Genomic DNA, 20,324 nt, shown 5'->3' on the forward strand with positions numbered 1-20,324 from the left:
TAAAAGAGGCAGCCTGGAAAACTTTCCCTTACCCAAATCTGCAGCATAGGTAATTCAAAAGATTCTGGACAGAGAATTGGTAATTAGTGGACTTGATCTTAGGCTTTTGTTGTTGATTGGAAAACTATAAGTTGTAATTAGTAATTATCTCCTAATTTGGCTTGTACAAGTTAGTTTGAGTAGGAAACATTACTAGGTATAGCTGATAGTCAGCTTCAGCTTTGTTTTGAAATTGCTTTTTTGGATGAAATAAAGTTCAACTTTCTACCAAAAAAAAAAAACCATGACAACATAAAAAAAGCTTCTTTTCTTTTAGAAGGTAACATAAAAAAAGCTTATTATATGATAAAACAATTTGAAGTAAACTTGAACAAAAGACCATGAACATGCACTCACTCACACGAACCTGAGCGTCTTCTCGTACTCTTAGATTCTGCCCTGTTGGATCAAGCAAATCATTGATGACCTAAAATAAGCATAGAGTCAATTAAATGCATTGGTATTCAACCCTAAAATAAGAAATAAGTACAGCATCATATATCCTGAGTTTTCAATGTTTAATTTGTTAATTGGTTCAAAGTGCAGCATGGAACCCTTTCACGAGTGCCTATATAAGCAGCTTATCACCTTGATGTTTGATCATTTATATTTCATTTTGCTACAGCTTATACTACTTGGATCCATTAAGCTTATTATCTTTCAGAATCATAAGCTACAAGCAAGTTAAATGCTGCTTCTCCTTTCAGCTCATAGCTGGGACTAACTAGCTAATCTTGTGGCAATTTTGACAAGGATAACATTGAAGTGTCCTATTCAACTAGCACGCTGATCACGTAAATGCAGTTTATTAAAACTAAAACCAGTTTTGGAGAACATAATACTAGAACTCGCTCAAAAAGTAATTGGGCAGATTACTTGTAAACTTGACAAGTTTAAAGAAGTTATAAAGGCAGTAATTAAAGACACAAATTTAAATAAATAAATAAATGAAAACACATACACTACTCGATAAACGTTGTGTTGGTGTGTTGAAGAAGCAAGATTCAGAGATATGCAAGCTTCTCATCAACCCTTTAGGCTCAATGAAAGTTTTTGTAAAGAAAATGGATATTAGATCTAACTCAACCCAAAAACAAGCTCATGGGGTGAGGATTGTAACCATATAAGGATACAACAACAGTGAATTTCTTCAACCAATGTAAGACACTTAATGCCTTCGCATGCCCAGTTATGCGCATGTGGAGCGTAGACAATATTTACATGGGGGCTCTACATTGTGCAAACCAAGAATTTGGATGAATCCTACTCTGGTATCATGTAATGAAAATGGGCATTGATCCCAACTTAGCCCTAAAGCTTAGCTCATGGGTTGAGGATTGTCTAGACCATATAAGGAGACAATAGCATATTATCCCAAGTCTCAACCAATGTGGGTTACCTACAAATTTCAATGCAACTAAAAATTTGAATTAAGGTAACAAAATTGAGAGAAGTGAGGACATTTGATTCATTTGGATTTTGATGGTGTTTTCTACGTTGGGTCATTTTCAAATAGCAACATATACTAGTTCAACATTTTAATAATTGATATGCAAGTAGATGACACTCAATGAGCTTGCTGACCTTTGTTGATTATGTTTTAACATTTTTAACCAGTTCTATTTTTCAAATTTTCAAAACACCAAGAAGAGGTCGCAGGATTAGGGTAGAAGGCTAGTAAGTAGTTGGGCACTGTTGCACTTTATGTGAGAGAGGTCGAGGGCTATTTAATAGTCGCGTAGTCTCTTATTCTTTATTGCGTATTACTACGTGTTGCTTCATTTGCTTTGTATCTTGTTATTTTGTGGTCATATTATTCTTGCAATTTTGTTTCGAAAACTTCTCTTTTGAGCCAGGGGTCCATTGGAAACAACTTCTCTATCCCACAAAGGTAGGGGTAAGATCTGCGTACATCAAACCCTCCCCAAACCACCTGTGGAATTGCATTGGGTATATTGTTGTTGTAAAGAAGAGGATAAAACCAAAGTTGTGGGTTTCCTTTCTATGAAATAGGGCAAGTAGAATTTTCATCACAAATTAATGGCCAGCAAAGCTAGCTCAAAAACTCATTGCTTAGACATAAAACTATTATGCAAAGACAGACTGCCAACAGCATCCTACTCAACATCGTAAGAAAAGAACTTCCTGATCGGGGCATCAATTTGAGTCAAAACTGATGGATGCCCACATGCCTAAACTCATTCATGTTGGATATGGTGATGTACAAGCAGTTGTCAAAGGCACATTTAAGCCCTAAAGCGAGGCTCAAAATGTGTTGAGCACTCCGCCTCGCTTAATGTGCACTTTTGTGTCGTCATCAAGGTTCTAAGCCATACTTTTCTTCATAAATGAGCCTCTTCTGATTAAAACAATTGATATTTCACTTTATCATAAAAAAATTCAATTTCTTTGTTCATATATTTGGCATTCATGCTTATAATTATTTGTATTTGTGTTTTTTCTCCCTTTGCGCCTTTTTCCGTGAAGCCCAACTTTATTTGCGCTTAAACCTCCAATGGAACGTCGCGTTTTTTTGTACTTTGCTTTTGGTAACACTGGAGGGTAGGATACAAAATAGAGATATATAGCTCGAGCAGGTACAGTCAGAGCACAAATTTAACAGTATAACCTGCTTGTCAGCATATGCTATTCATACTTGAGAATATAACACCTGCATTTCACGCCTTTGAAATACAAAAAGCTGAGCCAACTGGTATTAGAGCAGCTCTAAGTCACAAGACAGATTAAACCACACAAAGCTCCTCAAGGTCTGCATTTATCTTTCATCTTACCTCAATTCAATCTCTCTCTGAGAGTAAGTATGTTAAATGTTGTTTTGATCAGAACAAAAAAATTGGAATGTAAGCTACACTAAAATCAAATTAATGACTAGAGGAAAAATGTCAAATCATGATTACCTCATTGTATATTTCAAGATAGGAGACGCGAAGGAGAAACTCCCGTCCAGGTGTCTGACACAAGCACATTTGAAAGTCAGCTATAAACTATGAAATGTTCTTGAAATAGTATTTAAGTTTATGAAACATTGAAACTACAGAACCAATTTTTGCTAAGCCATGAAAACTGGGTACCTCTTGTATAATGCCAAAGACATCCTTCACCGCTAGTGGAATAATACCAGGAGACTTTTGCTCTCCCTATAAAACATGACGAAAACTTAGCAGGATGTTTCAGATGGAAAGGGATATATCTCTGCCCAACTTGACCATGGAGCTAACACATAACTCTTATAATCAAGAACCAGCACATAAAATCAACATCAAGAATTAAAGTGTTTATTAACACCACGTGATTGAAAACCACTCCCATATGTTCAAATAAACAAGCATTGTGCATGAAAACAATACAAACCTCTTGTCCAGCGAATTTTTTTAAAAATATTTCTTCTAGATATGGCTTTGTAAGTGTCCACTCATCATAAATAAAAAGCACTCACCTCTCACCAAAGAAATCGCTTTGATAGTTTATGCTGACGATAATGATTACAGGCCATGCTAATAAAAATTATCAGAACTTAAATCCTATTTATCTGAGAAGTTTGAGACAAAAATCTAGGCCTTCACAACAATTTTTTTGAATCATGGTGGCAAGATGAAAAAAGTAGTTTATCTTCTTTAGATGCAGCTTGCTAGCTTTTCTTTTTAGCTGCTGAAAGTTTTTCATGAGTTATGCCACCACCAATTGAGTTCCCCAAAACACTTTGGATGTTGTATGGTAGCTTTTCTTTTTTCACAACTTCCAGAAATTACATATCTTTGCGGCGACATCTCTGATAATTTCTTGCACTCTAGGGTTCAGTTGGAGTCTGCAGTGCACCAGTTCAGTTTTCACGGAATCTTTCAGGCAAAATCTGATTTTATTCTCTGAAATATACTCTCTGGACAGATTTTACGGTTATTTCCTAATATTTGGTTAGACCTCTCTTCAATCAAACCATGTCTTTTGGGTTTGATGTGTTTAGTTACAAAAACGCGGGATTTAGAAATTCAAGTCTCATGATTACTTTGGAACCCCTAATGGAAAGTTCAAACTATTTAGCTTGGGCTTCCTCAGTTGAGTTGAGAGAAGGAACCCAGCAGTCAAAAACCTAAATGGCACAATTTTTGTTGAAAGAGAACACCTATGGGCATCTCAAGGCACGCTAAATGTATTTTCTTGAGGTTCTCGTGTCAAAAAGGGTTGCATTAGTGCATTACAAGTCTATTATCTCATTACAAAAATGCACTTTGTCTTGGCAAATGTAATTTTTTCAATACATTTCCATACTTCTCACCAGATTCAAAGAATAGGCATACTCATTGATCTTCTCAATCTTACTTTTCCTACTCCAGCTCTTCCTCACCACTTCAACTTTTACTTAAAAAGACCTCAACCAAAAGCATTCACCATCCTAAGCCAATTGACAATTCTTCTCATGACACAGGTCCACATACTGCGCATGACTCATCATCTACTCCAACACCATTCCCTACTTCAATCGAGCACTCATCAAATCAAGTTAATCTTCCAATTGTTCTTCATGAAGGTAATTGAACTGCTAGCAACTCTCACCTTGATTTAAGTTATCACCATCTGTCACCTTCCTATCGCGCATATGTACACGTTTATCTACTGTTCAAATAAATTCCTAAGACTGTGGTAGAGGTGATGGTTCACCCAAGTTGATGTCAGGCTAGATTGGAAAAAATGATAGCTCTTCGTAGCAATGGTACGCAGCTATTCTATTTTTTTTACAAAGGTAACAGTTTTGTGTATTAATATTTAGCACTAAAGGCTGGGATACCCAAATTTACATCATGGAGCTACATACAATTGCGTGTACTTAAAACAAAACTAAACTAGATCCTACTTCATCTTACAAAGGACCTAGGATATCTCTAACCGCTATAGGATCATCTACATACTCCGAACTACACCAATAGCAAAAAGTGATTATGCATTTCATTTTAATCTTGTGTAAAGGACTACTAATACTCTCAAAGCATCTCATATTTCTCTCCTTCCATAAGGTCCACCAAATCACTGTTGGGACAATCCTCCATCTGCTTTGGTATGTACTGCCACTGCCTTCATTGTTCCAGCTTTCTATAGCCTGACTTGCCCTTTGTGGCATGGTCCAGTTTGTGCCCCTGAAGCTGGTAAATAAGTGCCACAGTTGTCTAACCACCTTGCAATGAAGAAACAGATGGTTGATTGTCTCTGCCTATTGCTCACAAAAAAAACATCTAGGACACATGTATTCCCCTCTTCATTAGATTCCCATGTGTTAGTACCGCCTCTTTAACTACCAACCAAGTAAAGACTGTCACCTTATATGGAATTTTGACTTTCCAGATAAGCTTCCAAGGCAAAAATTTGAGTTGAGTCCCCATTTGATTCAGGTTCTTGTAGGCAGAGCTAACTGTGAAGATACCTTTGCTACCTTTGTTGTGATGAATCCACCTAAAGAGTGTTTTCTCCCTCTTTCAATCCTCCAAAATGGTCCAGGGTGCCATAAAATTCAGCTAGTCTATCCACCTCCCAGTCTTGTATCCTCCTTCTATATGTTAAGTTCCATCCATGGATGGACCAAACTTCTTGCACGGTGGCCTCATGTTGCTGATTCAACAGATAGATGTCTGGAAAGAGCTGTTTGAGGCTGCCATTTCCTAACCAATTATCGTCCCAAAACAAAAAATTTCTTCCATTGTTTACATTGAATCTAGTTCTTTGAAAGAAACAATGCCAAAAATTTCTGATTGATCTCCATAGGCTAATACCATAGGTAGAAGTCATTTCCTTAGTTTTCCAGTGATCTATCTTCTCATACTTGACCTGAATCACTCTAACCCAAAGGGCCTGCTCCTCTTTAGGAAATCTCCACAACCACTTCATCATAAGGCTTTTGTTCTGTTTCTTCAAGTTTCTAATGCCTAAACCACCTTGTTTCTTTGAAAGAATTACAGTCTTCCATTTGACCAAATGAAATCCTTTGTATTCTTTCTTTCCATTCCACAAAAAATTCCTCCTTAATGCATCAATTCTTTCCTCCACCTTAGGGGGGAGAGGAAAAACTGACATCAAATATGTTGGCAAAGCATCTAAAACTGAGTTGATCAGGGTCAATCTTCCACCTCTAGACAAATATTGTGCTTTCCATCTAGATAGTCTTCTTTCACATCTCTCCAGCACCCCATTCCAAATTTCATTGGATTTGCCTTTTGTCTCCCAAAGGCATCCCCAAGTATATTGTTGGTAGTTTACCTATTTCTCCTCCCAAGATCTCTGTCAGATGTTGCATTCTGTTCACCTCATTAATTGGAAAAATAAGACTTTTTCTCCATTTGATATGGAGACCTGAAGTTGCTTCAAAAGGAATGAGCATCACTCTCAGGATCTTAAGTTGGCTTTCTTCTGCATCACAAAAGATGAAAGTGTCATCTGCATATTGGAGATGAGTGACTTCCAATCTTAGATTCCCCTCATTTGCTACATGAAAGCCCCTTATCCACCCTTTAGTGTGAGCAGTCTTTAGCATATTGTTTAGGCCTTCCATCACTATAATGAATAAAAAAGGTGAGAGGGGATCACCTTGTCTTAGTCCTCTGTCTGATGGAAAGAAACCTTCAGGAGATCCATTTATCAGTATTGAGAATTTAACAGTGCTTATACAAAACTTTATCCATCTGATCCATTTCAATCCAAAGCCCATTCTCTGCATGATTTCAAGTAGGAAGCTCCAATTGACATCATCATATGCTTTCTCTATGTCCAGTTTGCACATGACTCCTGGGGACTTTTCCTTCACTCTCGAGTCTAGACACTCATTGGCAATTAAGATTGCATCAGTTATTTGCCTTCCTCTTAGGAAGGCCATTTGTTGAGTATCTACTAGCTTGTGCATCACTTTCTTAAATCTTTCTGTGAGAATCTTTGCAATCAACTTGTATACACTTCCAATTAAACTGATTGATCTAAAGTCTCTCAATTCCTTTGCACCACTCTTTTTGGGATGAGAGTTATATATGTTGCACTAAAGCTCTTTTCAAAAAACTCCTGGGAGTGAAAGTTCTACATAGTAGACATCAAATCCCCTTTCAATATCTCCCAGCAATTAACAAAAAAAACCATTGTGTATCCATCTGGACCTGGTGCTTTGTCTACAACACAAGCTTTAAGTCCAAGAAGGACCTCCTCTTCTTCAAAAGGTACGCAGCTATTCTATTTTCATTATAGAATGATTATTTGATCTTTTTTCTTATTTGTAATTTGTATCATGATTCAATTGAAAGATAATTCCTCTACCACATGGAAAAATACAGTGGAATGTCGCTAGATGTTTACTGTTAAAGGGGACCTGCTGGCAAAGTTGGTCGTCTAAAAGATAGATTGAAACCTAAGGGATATCTCAGATTTATGGTCTTGATCATGGTAATACCTATCTTCTACAACCAAAATTGCATTTGTTTGTCTCTCTACCTCTATGCCAGTCATGTTTCGTTGGTGTCTCATCATATTTTGTATATCAAGAATGCATTCCTTCAAAGCAAGTAAAACTGAATTGTATTCTAACTTTGTTTTTTTGGTGTAATCAGATCTACTCTAATGACATTGTCTCAATCATTGATGTTTTAGACTCATTATACCGATAGGACAATGCCTTTAGTAAATATGGTTTTCAGTACAACCCATGTACTGATTTAAAGAAATAGAAACAGTTACCAATCTCAAAAAAAAAAATGCATTCCTTCAAAGCATACTTCATGAAGCAATCACCTAGGGTTGCTACTTTGGAGGAGTCTGAATTAGTATGTCAATCCTTCTATGGTCTTACGCAAATACCAAGGGCATGATTTGACCATTTTAGCACTGTACTAAAACTTGGCATGCTTTGAGGTCCAACTGATCATTATGCGTTTTACAAGCATTTTATAACATCAAACACATAATCTTGGTTGCACATGTTGATGACATTGTCATAGCAAGTGATGATGAAGACATTGTTTCAGCTCAAGCAACATCTTGTTGGTTATTTACAGACTAAGGATTTGGGTAAACTGAAAGACTTCCAAGAGATTAAGGTGGCACAATCTAGAAATATTGTCATTTCGAAAAGGAAGTATACTTTGGCTATATTGGAAGAAACCTGTATGTTAGATTGCAAACTAGTTGATACTCTGATTATCAAAATGTTGCAAGTTACACTTTTACAGTACAAGGTGAGCTTTTGAAGGTCCCAGGTCAATATTGGACGCTTATACAAGCTCAATTATACAGCTATTGAACGCTTTCCTTTTTCATACTTCCTGTATACACTATTTAAATATCCAATTGCTTGAAGGAATGATAAAGTTCATTCAATCTCTTCTTTCTCCTTTTTCACATTCTTCAAATCAACATATGGTCTCTACAACTTGGCATAGATCAGTTCTTTTGATGGCTGGATGTTTCATTTTTAACTGCCAGCAAATTAATTACAATGTTGGATCTATAATCAATTTCAAAATGCCTGTAGTGTTGGATGAGTAATCCTCTTCCAAATGTACACCAAAAAGCACGGCGAGATTAAAATTATTAATGAAAGCTTGACTAAATGGCTTACATGCATTGTATGAGTCTTTCCGCTGCTAGTTACACCATAAGCAAATACAGTTCCTGCAAAATGTGGAGGAATGAGTGGTGTCTTTAGTCTAAATAACTCTCTTCTATCCATATATATCATAGTGCACTTAAGTGTATGATACTAATGCCTAAACAGAATTCTCTGTTTCACTTAGTTGGCCCAATACCATGTCAATTGATGCCTCACGTGTTCAATCTGACACTTCAAAGCATAGATTAATACAACATGGTTTCTAATGATAATGACTAAATTATCCTTCTCATTTAAAGCAAGAAAATATAGAACTGAAATCTAAAGAGTTGTAACTTTTGTTTCCACATTTCCCTAACAAGAGATGGAAGTCAAAATCTTACAAATTATGCAAACAAGAAAAGGCCTTGTTCAATTAATTTGTTGCAGTATGAGGCACAACTATATTATTTCCGAATGGTTTATATCCCAGTGAATTAATGCAAAAAGGAGTACCATGGGATGAGTTGATACATTTATGGAAAAGAAGGGAAGAAGGAAATTACTTTGGTAGAAAACCCCTAAGTCAGGAATAAAGGTTGTTTTTCTCCAATAATGACATATTAGTGTATGATATAAAAAAAATCTGTAATAAGCAAACTGATCTTGTATCTGTGGTTTGCAGTTAAAGAAAATTGATATTGAGTTAATTCAGCAGGTAGAACCCGGGGAAAAGAATGAGCCATCATTCTCTTCAATTTCTATTAAAGATGGAAAAAATGTATTATGGCTCTATTCCAATTATAACATTGCAAGTTAAATTCAATATATATGCAAGAATAAATACCATTAATTCCTTCCATGGCACCACCCACCACATGCTGAGCTGCAACATCATAAACATGACGTGTAGTTGTTGCAGGACCAAAAACTCTATCTGTATGAAAGAAATGACATTTCCATACTTTAAATAAATAAAATAAATAACATGTCCATGGAAAGTGACAAACAAGTTAATCTATGAATAGTCTAACAAAAAGAGAAACAACACTAAACAATCTAGCCGCAGAACTCCCGTTAAAACTGTGACAACTAGATGGAGAAATCTATTACACAACCCCCAAGCTGATTTGCATAGTAACAAATGCCATGTGAAGGTTCAAGATACAGAGTTATTCTTCTCCTTGGCAAGTCATTCTAAAAGTAATAGACACCATAAAATGGAATAGATACTCTAATTCTCTGAATTTTCTCCATAAATATCCCCGGAATCATTGGATGAGAGGAGCACAACAGAGGGACAACAACACACATCGACACTCAAGGTAAATGAACAACGTAAGTTGCTTTAAGCTGGAGAAAGAGAAAATGAGGGACAGAAAAGAAATTTAATTCATATTCAAAGACAACTCACTTTGGTAGTATCCATACCCTGAGGATATGTTACCCATAATCAAGGAAATGCAACTCCATTCACAGTCATAGGAAAGATTTAAGTCTAGGTGTTTCTTATTGAGTGTTGAAATAAAAGGAAAAGGGACAATGACGAAGAACAAAAGGAAGTATGGAAGAACACAACAATAGAAAAGCACACAACAAGATAACTAAGTTCTATGATTGCATCTCCTTTTTGTTCCTTTAGTATTTAAACATGTTCGTTTTCCTTCTCTTCGTTCAAACTTGTTTCCTATTTCCTTCACATTTCCTTCCCAGTGAAGCTTTCAGCAAATTTAAGCTGGGAACCTATACGTTTAATTTAACTCATATAGCAACATGGACTGAATTTTCTAAACAGGTAGATATGCCAACAAAGAAAGGTTTTTTGGCCAGAAAGAGAGCAGGGGAACTGTCAGACATCAGCCCTGCATGAATGAGTTGTACCTCCTGTAGCATTAATTGTATTTTTCGACAAATGAACTACTACATTATTTTTATAAATACATACACTTCCATGAAAACTGAATACATACCCTTCCATAAAAACAGATAGAAAAAGATAGCTAGCAGTCCAAGCCTTAAACACTAACCAAAACTATAAGCAATTTTTGAATTGTTCTCATTGCGGACGGTAGAATCTCCATCGGCATACCAAGCTAACTCGTCTCCTTTTCCAATTTCTCTAGCGCTACAAAAAGATGTAAAATCCACCGGTCATCAGCAGCAACAGCGCACTTAAAGTACCAAACTAAAAGTCGAGAAATTACTCACTTGAGCGGACGAAACCTAACAGTAACAGTGACATTCTCCTTAGTCTTTCCAGAAGAATCCGGTGGACAGTCAAAGCTAGGAATAGACGGAGAAAGAGATGATTTTGCCGGCGGAGCGGGAACCTTCGATGAAATAATGGAGGAAGGAGTAGTAGGACGCTTGGAGGAGGAAGACGACGACGACGACGATGGCTTCCGTGACCGGAACGGCGAGATTGATGATCGGAGAGACCTTGTAGAAGACATCGGAAGAGAGAGTGTGTGTGTAGGTCACGTGCAGGCCGGCGAAATTTGCCGCCCTGTGTATATATCCCTCCAAAATATGAGCTTTGATATGATTCTATTTAAGCGGGTTTTCGAAATTTTTGAGCCTCTAGTGGAGAGACTGAATGACGAAAATAGCCTGGTGACACATGATCTAACAATAGCGGATTCATAATTTTCGTTGAGGGATTCGAAAAATAAAATAAACTAAGGTTGGACTCTCACTTAAAATTTTCCATTATTACCCGAAATTATAAAATATAATTTATTTTTTTAAAAAAAAAGGGGGGACCCTAGACCGTTTAGTTCAAAATGGAGGAATCTTGTTGTCTCTTTTAACTTTATTTTTGTCATATCATTTTTGTCTTCCAAAGTTAAAAAATCAGTGCACGTTGAAAAATTTGAGACTATTTTGAAATAGTTAGTAGGGCCGTGAGAATAATGTGGAGGAAAATGCTAGAGAGTTTTGGTACGAAATATTACTAGTGATTGTTTTGTCATAATTATAATAATATTTATAACAATGCAAGCAATCTCGAGAATGTTTAGACCGTAAATATAATGTTACTTTATGCTTCATGGTACATTTCATGTGAAATACTCATTCAATCATTTGTGTGGAAAAAAATTATTTCGAAATTAAGTATTTTAGAATTGTTATACCATTTTTTCTATGGAATTAAAGTAATATTACAATTTTAAAATAAATTATTGTGTGATTTTATCTCAATCACTCTTTAATAAATTTATCTTAAGTTTAATTTTGAGATTAGTTATTCTTTATTCTTGTATCAAACAAGCACTATTCCGTTAGTTTATGCTTTTAGACACATATTTAGAATTTGAAGTTTATGATTCATAAATTGATTTTAAATTGATATGTAGTAATATTAGGTTCGTAGTTAATTTTATCTATATTTTGAAAATTTTAAAATATGAACTACTCTTGAATTCACGTGACTGTTAGAAAAAATGGTCTTATATTATTTTAAACTTTTTTTTTTATGTTTTAACTATTTTGGATTATATGTTATTTTACGTACATGAACCCAATTAGTCGTTTACTTTATGTGTGCTTGACATATCTAGTAAAACAATAGTATAGACTTAACCCAATGAGCTTTATAATGGTGAGTGGTGGTTTACTTAACTCATGGCTGGAGCCACCGTCCCATGACATTAACTAAGGGTTAGTTTGGTTTTTGGTTAGAGTTATGCAAGCATTAATTATGCAATATTTAATAATATTGAATTTAGTCATGTAGGTATTAGTTATGTGATATTATTTAGTTATGCAAATATTACAATGCGAATTATTAACTATTGAATATTGAATTTATTGTAAATTAATGACTATAAATGAGTAAGCAAATAGTTTTGAATAAAAAGTAAAGAAAAAAGAATTCTCCCTTTATACTTAAGTGAGAATTATGTTTATTTTTTTGCTATTTTATTTTATTTATTTTTTAACTCAAACGAACACTAAAAATTAATTTATTAATTTATCGAAACCACAAATAAATTCTAACGAAAACAATCTAAAAGACAACAACAAATCTAACTCCTCCAATTTCCATCGGAAGCACCACCGCCACCTTCCCTTCAAGAGCAATCACGGTAGTGGTCACCTATTTAATATTTTCTTCAACTAACTTTTCAATTAAATATCCAATATTGATATACTAATAATCAATATAGCTAGTTAATGTTCTCAATAAAAAAGACATAAAAATAAATTAATATAGTTAAATGTGTAATTTATTATTTTAATACATGTATAACTAATACCACATAACTTATTCCACTTTCTACTCGCATAACTTATACATAGATTTCCTCGTAAGTTATGTTGCTATTAATTATGTAGGACTACAAAAATACAACCAAATTCAAAATTAATACATGAATAACTTTTATACAATGTTTAGAATCCTACCAACTAAACATGATATACGTTGGATTGATTTTTCTATCTAAAACAAAACTTCTACTGAACATAGTAAAACTAATACAAATTTTTTTATACATGAATAAAATATATGTTATACAGTAACCAAACGACCCTAATGATTTATAATTCTGACCATATCCCCTCTCGTAGAGAAGAATCTAGCAAAAGATAATTAGTCAAATATGTTAAACAGGATACACACTTTCTCAAACCAATCAGATTTGGCTAAACGACATAAATGCATCAAAAAAAATTCTTACTTTCAAATTATTCACCTATTGTTGTATTGGAGATTTAGAATTCCTCACAACTTGTAAGAATCCGAATTTTCATATTGAAGAATACAAATCAAAGCCAGAGGAATTTTTGGTTAAGTGATTTTCTTTTATATAAATTATTATTTTTAATTCATGATAAATTTCTTGTTTCATTTTTCAATATATTGGATACACACCAATTATTCATTTTCACATGGATGGTTTAATGATTTGACTATGTCTTCCCTTTAATACACAAGACCATTCAAGAAACAAAAACAAAGACAAAGGCAAATGAATTGTAATATCTTAGGAAGAACATGAAGAGAAGAAAGGCAAAAGAATTGAAACATCTCAAAATGGTAAGTCTTATAATTCTTTTATTTGTTTCATCTTGACTTCGAACCTGCTCTAATATTTTCTTTTCATTTTTATTATAGTTGCAGATGACAGAGTCATTTACATTTAATTCTATATATACACTATACTCTCTGATGATGATTATAAATTATTGTTGAACTATCTAAATTATTATTATTTTTTAAAAAAAAGAGGTTAGGCATTTGTTTGTAATACATTACCTTGGATGTTGTTATAAAAAAATTATTTATAAATATAAATATTTGAATAGTTTAATTCAAAGTTTCTAAATAATCCTTATAATAAAAGAAGATAGTTTTTTTTCTTTTTTATTTAAATTTTGTACTTTTTTTTATAATGTTCAATATTGTTTCAAGTGAAACTAAAATCACAAAATTCACGATTAAATTTTTGGGATAATTTCGAAGACCTTCCCTCAAGTTTGGTCTCATCACACTAACCTCCCATGCGGTTTATAACATTACGTTTACCTCCCTTATTTTGATTTTTAACACTATTGTTTAAACCTATTTTATCATAATATAAATAAAATACAAATTGACAAGATATGCCCTCTCTTAATATAATAAACTCTTTCAATTAATTAATTCCATCAAAATATCTTTTAATAGTTTTACTCTTTTATTTATTTATTAATTTTTGAGATTCAGATTATATAAAGTATAAAAAATGACTATATCCTATATATTTAGTAATATTCTAATTTAACCTTTTTATTTTATCTTTAATGATATAATTTATAATTACACTGTATTTATAATTTACTTATTTTAGATCATAAATTTAAAGATTTACTTTCATTCTTAAACGTTGTGCTCAATTGAGATTTCAATAAATATATATTTTTTTAAAATGACTATAGTTTGGGTTCATCTCTGTTTATTTACGATTGATAATTAAATGTGAGAAGGATGAGAGAGAGAGACGAGCAAGAATGAGAGAGGGAGTATTGAGGCGATCGAGATATTTGTGAGAGAGAATAGAGGCATGAGAGATACAATTATATTAAATATATACAATTACATATTTGATATCAAATGTATCACAAATATAATTAATTTGTATCAATGAATATAACTATATAAGTGTGTCAAAAACTGTTGTATTCATCATTACAAATTAATTGTATTAAGTATATTAACGAATATAATTATGTCAAGTTATATCAGGTTCAAGTGTATTAACGAATATAATTTGTATCAACGAATACACTTGTATCAATGATTGTATTTCATAACAAATTGTATTTGTATTCGTGTGTATTTGTATTCATCTATTGCCTTGTGAATTTATACTTTTGTATTACCCATGTGTATTTATATTATTCAGGAGATTTCATTAATAGCAACGATATTAAATTTAATAAGTCTCCTTAACTACAGTTTGCCTGATTACACTCCATATCTATAGTTTCGTTTGCTAATGGGTATTTCCGTCTGTATATTTTGCTTGTCGGTTGTATAATTCTTTTGCCAATATACAAACATGGTAAATATATACAAATTTTGTATTTATACATTTATTTATTTTTCAGAACTTATACAAATCAAATATATCAACATGATAATTATATATAGTTAGGATAAGCATATACAAATTTTGGATTTACACAATTAGGAAAATTATGAATTTATACAAATAGGAACCGAATTATACAAATTATAAATTTATATAATTAGGAGCCGATTATACAAATACTGGACGTGGGTCACGTAATTATGATTGTAAGTTAGTTGCGAATGATAATTTGATTAAACTGTAGCTATGTTAACTAACTAACCAGTATATATTTGCTTATTCGCATAATTTTCCCCATATTGCCTTGTACATTTGTATTTATATTTATATTTGTATTCATATGTTATCTCGTGTATTTGTATTTATGCGTTACCACTTACCAATTACAATGTGTGTTTGTATTTGTTGCCTAGCGTGTTTGTACTTGTATTTGTATTCATTTATTTTCTTGAAAAAAAACATCATTTTGTATTTATATCATTGAATATATCATCTGTATTTTGAATAGTAGAAAATGTTTTGTATCATTGAAATATCTCATTTGCGTTTTCAATCACTTAAAAAGATTTGTGTAGTTAACAATTATCATTTATATTATATCATTGTTTGTTACCATTTATATTTGTTATAAAACTACGAATTATAACTTTATTAAACTATAATTATATATAATAATGAGTAGATTTTAACATAAAAATCATATTTGTATGCTATAGCCATAGTTTGTATAATTGTGCTCCATAGCAAACTTAATATGTATATTTCGGTATAATTACAGAAATCCACCTTTTAGTTTACTTATTATCATTATCCCCTATAAGTTATACAAATATCCAAAATCCTTCATTTTCACGCATCAGATTAGTGTATCTCGCGCATCAGATTAATGTATCAACGCTTATATTATTGTAGCTCGCACATCAGATTAGTGTATTATGTATAAAATGTACATCAGATTAGTGTATTATGTATAAAATGTAATGTATCTTACTTAACGATTAATGTATCTCGCGCATCATATTAATATATCAACGCTTATATTATTGTATCCGTTTGAGGGATTTCTGTAATTATAAACTTTTAAGGGATATATTGTAATTTTGCCTTAAAAGTATGTGATTTCTGTAATTTGCCAATTGTATAATCTGTTTCGATATACATATACAAAAGAATCAATTATATAATATATGTTTGTATAAAGCGAGGAAGAGAGAAAGACAAAAGAAAACTGGGCAGAGGAAGATCTGTATTTGTATAATTATAAGTGTATAGGACGAAAATATATATATTTGTATATACAATTTTCTCTCGCTTTATACAAACACAATTTATACATTTGTGTTTGTATAAAGTGAGAGAGGCGAGTGAGAGTGGCGAGCGAGAATTTCAGGGAGAGAGGCGAATGACAACAGTTTGCTACGGGTTACAATTAAATCAAACTGTGGTTATAACATTTAATTTGAATTAATAGTTTGCTAATTTATACAATTTTCCCTATAATAAATAGTAAATACATATTACATCTACGTGTTACTAGTATATTTTTTTTTGTTTTTTCAAACGGTGTCCGGAGCCCACATTGGAGCTCTGACTAAATCCAGATCGCGCACTGCAGGGCCCATTCGAAGGTGGCGCTCCCAACAAAATTTTCTCCATACTCAGGGCGCAAACCCGAGACCTCTGATTAAGGGTGAAACACTCCATCAGTGCACCACAATCCATGTTGGTGTGTTACTAGTACTTACTATACAATCATATTTTTCTTTTTCTTTTTATTTTGATATATTTTACAACACATGGAAAAAAATAAAAATATATGAATAAAAACTCATTGGCGCCAATAACTTGACCCGACGGTCCAAATATTGTCATTGTTCATTTGTTCTTGAAATACCCACTCCTAGGGTTTAAGGAAGTGAGAGAATCGAGTAAAGCTGAAAATGGCGGAGACAATCTCGTTAATGGATATTGACGACGACAAAATTGACACAAAACCAAACAAGGGCAAAAACATTGTCTCCAATACTGAACCGAGATCAGTCCCTTGGGTCGAAAAGTTTCGTCCTCAGTCTTTATCAGACGTTGCTGCTCATCGCGATATTGTTGAAACAAGTATGTTTTGATCTCTGTATATTGTTAGTGATTTTTGACCGAATAATGTACATAATTGACGTTTTTTGGGCAAAAGTTGATAGGCTTGCGAGTAGTAATCGGTTGCCGCATTTGCTGCTTTATGGACCTCCTGGAACTGGAAAGACATCTACAATTCTTGCTCTTGCACGGAAGCTATATGGTTCTCAGATGCACAATATGGTTTTAGAGCTGAATGCCTCTGATGATCGTGGGATTGATGTGGTGCGCCAGCAGATTCAAGACTTTGCTAGTACTCAGAGCATCTCATTTGGGTAAATTTTTCTTTAATCTCCTATCTTCTATGTGCTCGAATGGTGGTGCATATTGAGAACTTTTCTATATGAAGTATATAAGTGATCAATTACACTCAACTCAATCCCTATATACATGTATAGGCACATTACTTTACGAAATTTTCTTCTTCTTAGACTTGTAATGTTATCATATTGTTCCTCATTCTGTCTCTGGCTTTTCGTGAGACTAACAAGTGGCTAATGGGACTATATGCTGGATGAGTTAGGTGTCATTTTTTTCTTACTTAGGGAAGTAAATTGAAGCTTAATTTTGTTGTTATTTAGTGCAAAGTCAGCGGTGAAGTTAGTACTATTGGATGAAGCAGATGCAATGACAAAGGATGCACAGTTTGCTCTGCGTCGAGGCAAGAAATTACCCCTTCCTCATGCTACACTTAATATATGTGCTATACTTGCAAAGCTGATTGTTATGGGGTTATTCCTCTGCAGTGATTGAGAAATATACAAGAAACACTAGGTTTGCCTTGATATGTAACAATGTCAACAAGGTCATTCCTGCCTTACAATCACGATGTACACGATTTAGGTTTGCTCCACTTGATGCAGTTCATGTCTCGGAGCGGTTGAAACATGTTGTTGAGGCTGAACAGTGAGTTCCATTTTATCTTTGAAGTTAACTCCTTTCTATACTATTTTGTGCATACATCATGTTGCTCCCTTGGCAAAATTTGGTACTGCAAAAGCGACCCTGTGCTCTTCAGTGGCATTTCATTTCTTTCTTCATTCCTCTTATGTTCCTTTTTTCTCCGTTTGGTTCAGGCATTGTCAAGCCTTAGGTCCACTGCCCCATCAGATTAATGGAGTTCATTGAGCACTAGTTGAGTACTAATAAGGAAAGAGAAATATCTAAACGTAGCAATTGATGTGCATTACCAATGTGTTTCCCTTGGTTGCTTTATTAAAACTTTTTCACCAGACTATCATTTGACCGAATATATTGCAGGCCTATGCAACTAGTAAAATACATAGACATAGTGAATAAGATACAGAAAAGACAAGAAAACTTCTTTTGACATGCCACGGAAGTTCAAGGTATCTTAAAATGCCAGCCGATAAATGTAACTGTAGTCATGCTTGTATGATGGCTTATGGCCTAGTAAGAAATAAATGTTCCCCTATTAAGGTTTTAGAGTTTTTTCTTCAGTCCAATCCGACATGTTTGAAGGCAGCTGAAGTAATACACCATGGGACAAAAAGTATGGCAGATTTTGAAGTAAGAACCTCTGAAGCTTCAGCTGTAGCACCATGGGTCTAAGTTGGCTGAGCTCAGTGGGGGATTTCTTCTTAGGGATCAGCATCATGCTAGTATGAATAAAGAACTTGGAAAGACTGGCACCAGTGGGAAATGTTTCAGGTGGTATGATAGAAGTGACCGTTGAAGCCATCTGATCCTGCTGAACTACTAGGGTGCATGGAGAGAATGGTTTGATGAATCTCATCTTCCTCAGGTATTATGGTAGTGGAATTGTTGTCCTCATCAGTGATCAAAGGAGCCACATTGTCAAGAATGGAAAGGTCATTATCACTGGATAAATGATTGAATAAACAAGAGAAGTGATCGATAGCAGCCTCTGAGATGATCTGGCTACCCTTGACCCAATTGCTCTTAGAGTTTTTGATTCTGTGGATTTAAGATCTCCTCCTTCTCTTTGACGACACTATAGAAATACTTGGTATAGGAGTCACCCTCCTCAGCCCAAGTAATTTTGGCTTTCTGTTTGAGAATAACATCTTGCATCTTCAACCACTCGGTGTATTCTGCTAAGTTTGTCTGTTATCATCAGTGTGTTGTGAAACTCACAAGTGTGGTCAAGAGTATTCAACTCACCCTCTTATAGCAACCAATCTAGAGTCCCATATGCTATCTTCTTAACTAGATAAGAAAGTTATCTAGGTATAGATACATACTGATTTAAACAATTTTGGGAAATCAATTTGAGAAGAATGCTTAAGTATTATATTTATACTGTAATTATTTCTCTACGGATTGTTTGATATATCTTACCAGATCTTTTTTTTTTGTGATACTCATTGAATTACAAACTGTGGAATAGGATTATTGAATAATTTCATTCATATCTTTCTATGTCATGTACATGGCTTTATATATACATAAAAGATTGTGGAATAGAATCACCTAAATCTTTACATTAAGAGAAAGAATCAGAGATATGATATTCTAGATTACCACAATTATACTAAGATCTTAGAGGATCATATCTTGATATGAAGAATATCTTCTCATCTTAGAGAATCACATCTTTGATGACAAGAATATCTTCTTGGAAATCCTCCATCAGCCAACACTCCCCCTCAAGCGGGTGAATGGATATCTTCCATTCCTAGCTTGCTTATTAGATCTTGAAACATATTGTTTGGCAATCCTTTTGTTAAAACATCAGCAACTTGATCTTTTGTAGATACAAATGGCGTACAAATGAGTCCGTTATCTAATTTCTCCTTAATGAAATGTCTGTCTACCTCAATATGCTTAGTGCGATCATGTTGTACAGGATTATGAGCTATACTTATTGCTGATTTATTGTCACAATATAGCCTCATAGGTCCTTCCCATCTTATCTTCAAATCATCAAGGATTATTTTTAGCCATAACAACTCACAAACTCCCATCGCCATGGATCTAAACTCAGATTCTGCACTTGATCTAGCTACTACATTTTGTTTTTT

The 20,324-nt window shown here is 33.8% G+C and overlaps 3 protein-coding genes across 3 annotated transcripts in view; 2 read left to right on the forward strand and 1 right to left on the reverse strand.

The window, feature by feature from the left end:
• LOC125872082 (kinesin-like protein KIN-7C, mitochondrial) overlaps positions 1 to 11,110 on the reverse strand; it is a 28,476-nt gene extending 17,366 nt beyond the window's left edge. Inside the window, exons 1-7 of the mRNA XM_049552758.1 lie at positions 10,820 to 11,110; positions 10,639 to 10,736; positions 9,459 to 9,548; positions 8,642 to 8,694; positions 3,132 to 3,197; positions 2,958 to 3,011; positions 407 to 466 (exon numbers count right to left, since the gene is read on the reverse strand). Coding sequence (XP_049408715.1) covers positions 407 to 466; positions 2,958 to 3,011; positions 3,132 to 3,197; positions 8,642 to 8,694; positions 9,459 to 9,548; positions 10,639 to 10,736; positions 10,820 to 11,064 — 666 coding nt within the window. The 5' untranslated portion in view covers positions 11,065 to 11,110. The remainder of the gene's footprint in view (positions 1 to 406; positions 467 to 2,957; positions 3,012 to 3,131; positions 3,198 to 8,641; positions 8,695 to 9,458; positions 9,549 to 10,638; positions 10,737 to 10,819) is intronic.
• LOC125872110 (superoxide dismutase [Mn], mitochondrial) overlaps positions 1 to 20,324 on the forward strand; it is a 333,170-nt gene that overhangs the window by 192,543 nt on the left and 120,303 nt on the right. The gene's annotated exons all lie outside the window — the stretch shown is intronic.
• The window catches only part of LOC125872104 (replication factor C subunit 3), a 9,344-nt gene continuing 6,067 nt past the window's right edge, over positions 17,048 to 20,324 (forward strand). Inside the window, exons 1-4 of the mRNA XM_049552778.1 lie at positions 17,048 to 17,301; positions 17,378 to 17,594; positions 17,901 to 17,980; positions 18,066 to 18,225. Of these exons, the coding sequence (XP_049408735.1) occupies positions 17,130 to 17,301; positions 17,378 to 17,594; positions 17,901 to 17,980; positions 18,066 to 18,225 (629 nt within the window). The 5' untranslated portion in view covers positions 17,048 to 17,129. The remainder of the gene's footprint in view (positions 17,302 to 17,377; positions 17,595 to 17,900; positions 17,981 to 18,065; positions 18,226 to 20,324) is intronic.

This window comes from Solanum stenotomum, chromosome 8, assembly GCF_019186545.1.
Source record: "Solanum stenotomum isolate F172 chromosome 8, ASM1918654v1, whole genome shotgun sequence".
NCBI lineage: Eukaryota > Viridiplantae > Streptophyta > Magnoliopsida > Solanales > Solanaceae > Solanum > Solanum stenotomum.